Below are 4,482 nucleotides of genomic sequence, written 5' to 3' on the forward strand. Positions count from 1 at the left end.
CATGTGAGTGAAATGGTGATAAAGTTTACATTTCTTGTTGATGTTACAACCAGTTTCTCTGTTTTTTTAAAGACCTGTCAAATAAAAAAATCTCTTATTTAAAAAACAGATGAGAGTTTGGTGACAGGAGTACCTAGTCATAAAACCCTGCTTCAAATAAGTCCCCCATCCAAGCAATGATAGCATGTAAAAAAATGAACAAAGTTTATAATATGGAATAACTGTAAGTTATTGAAAACTGAATTTGAAACCTAGTTTTAAATTTCTGGTTGAAACTGTTTCATTTATGACACATGACAATTCTTTTGGAAGAAAGCTGAGATATTAATAACTTTTAAGAAAGAGTTGAGTGTCTGGGAAAACTAGCTTAGGATCAACAACCAGTGCATTTTATCCATGACCAAGATATTCAACTATCAACAATTGAATTCAACAATCCATTTAAGAAGCAGCAAAACTATCAAACTGAAGAGAAGTTCATTTTTTTTTTCAAACATTCCTTTCATATGGATGTTTGATGGGTGGGTTGGCAAAATTCAGAATGCTAGCATTATTTAAAAAAATATAATTATCATAACAAATCAAAACAAGAAGCTCAATTTATAATTATTTATAAATATCTCACAGGTAACTATTTTGGGATATTAAAACAAGACTTCAGACAACAAAAGCTTCAGAATTAATGATTATACGGTAAATAGTCTCCAAGTAATATATTCTAAAAACAAGAGGAAGTTAAAACAAACTTGCAGGAAAATACTTCAAAATACCCTTGAAGAAATAATAATTTAGATTCAAATCAAGCAGTAAATTTAAGATTTCGTAGACTACAAGAGTTGTTAAGCAGATGAGAGATGAATCTTTCAATAGATACATTGCCAGTGTACCAAAGGTATATCCCCCCATATGATCTGATGCTTCTCACTGCAAAATAGAATGATAAACACAGAATTAAAATGTCCTGTACAGGACTTACTGAAGGTTTGGAATACATCATCAAGTGATAGTACAATACATTATACTGAATTTACTTCTATGAAATCAGGAGTTATTTGTAAAAAAAAAAATATGGATGGGAGAGAGATAGAAATCAAAATTAAGATATTGTAATTTTTTTCTTTAATGTTAACATAAAAATTATTGACTTAAAGATTGCAGAATTTTCTTCTAATACTTTTCATCAACTTCTGCTAAAAGCTTGTCACATTTTAAAACAAACGAAAGAAAAGAAAAGGAAAACATTTGTGCTACTGTTATTGTTGTTAAATGTGTTTCATAGACCTCAGTTTAATTATAGGGGAAGTATGGAATAAAGCATTTAACCAAACTTTTTTCATTGTTTCAGCAACTTTTATCTGGTTTTCTCAGTCAGAAAGTAAGGTGTTAAACAATTAATCATCAACTAATCCTCATTCATCTTGCTTTTTTGAAGATGCATCTATTAAAAGAAAGAAGAAAAAGAAAGAAAGAAAGCAGAAAGATTAATTAAATGTTTTTGGCATTTTTTTCTTTTCTTAATTTACTTTTCGTTCAATATTTTCTACCAGAGTTTTTTTTCCTACAAATCAATTCACAGAAGTTTTTATACTATACCTTTCATTTTAATTTCTATCTGGAAATAATTTCATTCCTCCTATCATTGAACACATATTTAAGTAATTTCAAATGAAGAAATAGTTGGCCTTAAAAATCTTGTGATTAAGGATATGAAGACAGGGAAAGTCCCTCATCCATCAGGAATTACTACTGAGATGCTTAAAATATCTGGTGGAGTAGGATAAGACCTAGTCCCCTATATAGTTGACCAAGTTGTCCAGGAAGGTATCATGCACAACAGCTGGTGTAGCAGCATTATAGTCAACTGCTACAAAGGTAAGAGAGATGCTTTAGACAAATTACTATAGAAGTACCAAATTGCTGGACCAAGTCATGAAAGTTACAAAAAGGCTCATAGTTCAACTGATTAGGTAGAGAGTTAACCTAGATGAGATGCAAGTTTTATGACAGGGAGAAGTTTTTAAAAAAGGTGAGAAAATGGGAAGAAATGGAATATAGTATCACTGGATCCATTGACTTTAGGAATAATTCATTTGAACAAAATATGAGATAGGTGACAATTAATGAAGTCAAGAAAGCAGAAGACAACCAAATGATATACAAAATGCTTTTTAAAAAAGTTGAGAATTATCTTTACTTTGATGGGCCATATAAAATACCAATATGATGAAAATATTTCTTGTAATGTCAAATAAATCACTCACCAATGTGAATAACATGGTAACATTAAACAATATCAAATTTAAAATCTCAAACCTCTTTAATAAACATAAGATCTGAACTGACAAAGTCCTATATAAATTCCATTTAATTTCCAATACAAATTACAGCTTTTGTTATTAAATATATCTTATATGGCATTGCTATGCTCAAACACTTCCAGTACATAAGTCCAATGCCTGTATTCTTCTTAATGATCTTGTGCTTAATACATGTTTGATTACTAGCTTAAACTGCTTTACCTATATTCCTAATGCCATTAAGAAAAGACTGAATCTGAAAAACCTCACATTCCTTCAAATACTTTAAAGTGTTATGCTCATGCAATACATACATACATTATATATATTGCCTAATCCCTCTTCTATTCTCCTATAATTATACTTTGAAAGTTACAAAGTAATCATCACTACTAGTGGTGCTATGAGAAAAGCACCCACTACACTCTAAAGTCCATTGGTGCTATGAAGGGCATCTAACCATGCAAACTATGCCAAAGTAGACATTGGTACATGAAAGTCTCAAACTTGTTATACCCTATCAAACCATCCAACACATGGAAGAGGAATGTATGATGACGATGATTATATTCTTTTATTCTTTTATTTGTTTCAGTCATTTGACTGTGGTCATACTGGAGCACCACCTTTAGCCAAAGAAATCGACCCCAAGATTTATTCTTTGTAAACCTAGTACTTATTATATATATATATATATATATATATATACACACACACATATATATATACACACACATATATATACATACACACACACACACATATATATAAATATATATACACACAAGGGTTGGACAAAATAATGGAAACACCTTAAAATTTCAAACAAATTTATTTTAATATGGGGTAGAACTGCCTTTAGCAGTAATTACAGCTTGAATTCTATGAGGTGTGGACTCATACAAAGTTTGAATTGTTTCCAAAGTAATTTTTGTCCATTCTTCAGCTAAAACAGTCTCCAGTTCTTGTAGTGACAATAGTGGAGGATATCAACTTCTTACTTGTTTTTCTAAAATGCACCATAAATGTTCTCTAATATTGAGATCTGGGGACTGTGGTGGCCAGATAAGATGTTCAACTTCACTAGAATGTTCCTCGTGCCATTCAGTAACAACTTTAACCGTGCGAATTGGTGCATTATCATCCTGAAAGATTGTCTTTCCCTCCAGAAACAGTTTGCAACAATAGGATGAATTTGATCAGATAAAATGCTTAAATAGTCTTGACTATCAATTCTGCCATAAAGGGAAACCATTGGGCCTGTGAAATCCAGCTTTGTGCAGCTCCTGGCAAACAGTTTTTGTGGAAAGTGGTTTCTTGAGGTGGTCATTAAGCTCTGCAGTAATTTTGGGAGCTGTACTTGGCTCTCATGGCTTTTGATCTTAACTGACTGGAAGTGTTATCATGTACATTGTATTGCCTTGGTATAAAAGATGGATTACAGCAAATATTCTGCTCAATACCACAGATTTGCTTGTCAGTTGTTTGACCGTAACCAGTTGAACATGTCCCTTAGTTGCTGATGATATGTGCATCTCTGATCACAAACAGAAGTAGTGGGGAGCATCATAGTCGTGTTGAGAAAGATTCTTTGAGGTTTGAATAATTCACCTCTGGAAACATGGGTATTTTGTTCATTATCCTTAAAACAACCCTTATTCAGGGTTGTTTTAAGCAGGATGGGCAACTCAAGAAAATTGAAGAAAATTCTAACTGGGCCCCACTTGCAAGGTCACACACTGTTTATCTTGATATGAGATGACCATATCATGCACATGTGGTTGTGATGCATATGTCTGGTGTACACTTATCAGACAGCTAGTCATGATGGGTATATTGAGCTTCGTATATTTGTACCCCCAGTGTCACTCACTCAATAATAATAATAATAATAATAATAATAATAATGATAATAATAATAATAAATCAGAAACAGAGGGGTTTATCATAGCAGCCCAAGATCAATGCCTACCTACAAAGAACTACCAGGCCAACATATTAAAGAACGGCAGCTCCCCATTATGTCGTATATGCCAACAACAAAATGAGACCATCGATCATGTTGTCTCCATGTGCAGTCTGCTTGCGCCTACAGAGTATCTCAACAGGCATGATAGAGCTGCACAATATATTCACTGGGTAATATGCAAAAACCTGGACTTGCCCCATGATAAAAACTGGTGGG

The 4,482-nt window shown here is 32.6% G+C and overlaps 1 protein-coding gene across 1 annotated transcript in view; it reads right to left on the reverse strand.

The window, feature by feature from the left end:
- Positions 1-6: 6 nt before the first annotated feature.
- LOC106873167 (prolyl hydroxylase EGLN3) overlaps positions 7-4,482 on the reverse strand; it is a 65,032-nt gene continuing 60,556 nt past the window's right edge. The window contains exon 5 of the mRNA XM_014920396.2: positions 7-1,438. Within this exon, the coding sequence (XP_014775882.1) occupies positions 1,410-1,438 (29 nt within the window). The 3' untranslated portion in view covers positions 7-1,409. The remainder of the gene's footprint in view (positions 1,439-4,482) is intronic.

The sequence above is a fragment of the Octopus bimaculoides genome, chromosome 11, assembly GCF_001194135.2.
Source record: "Octopus bimaculoides isolate UCB-OBI-ISO-001 chromosome 11, ASM119413v2, whole genome shotgun sequence".
Taxonomy (NCBI): domain Eukaryota; kingdom Metazoa; phylum Mollusca; class Cephalopoda; order Octopoda; family Octopodidae; genus Octopus; species Octopus bimaculoides.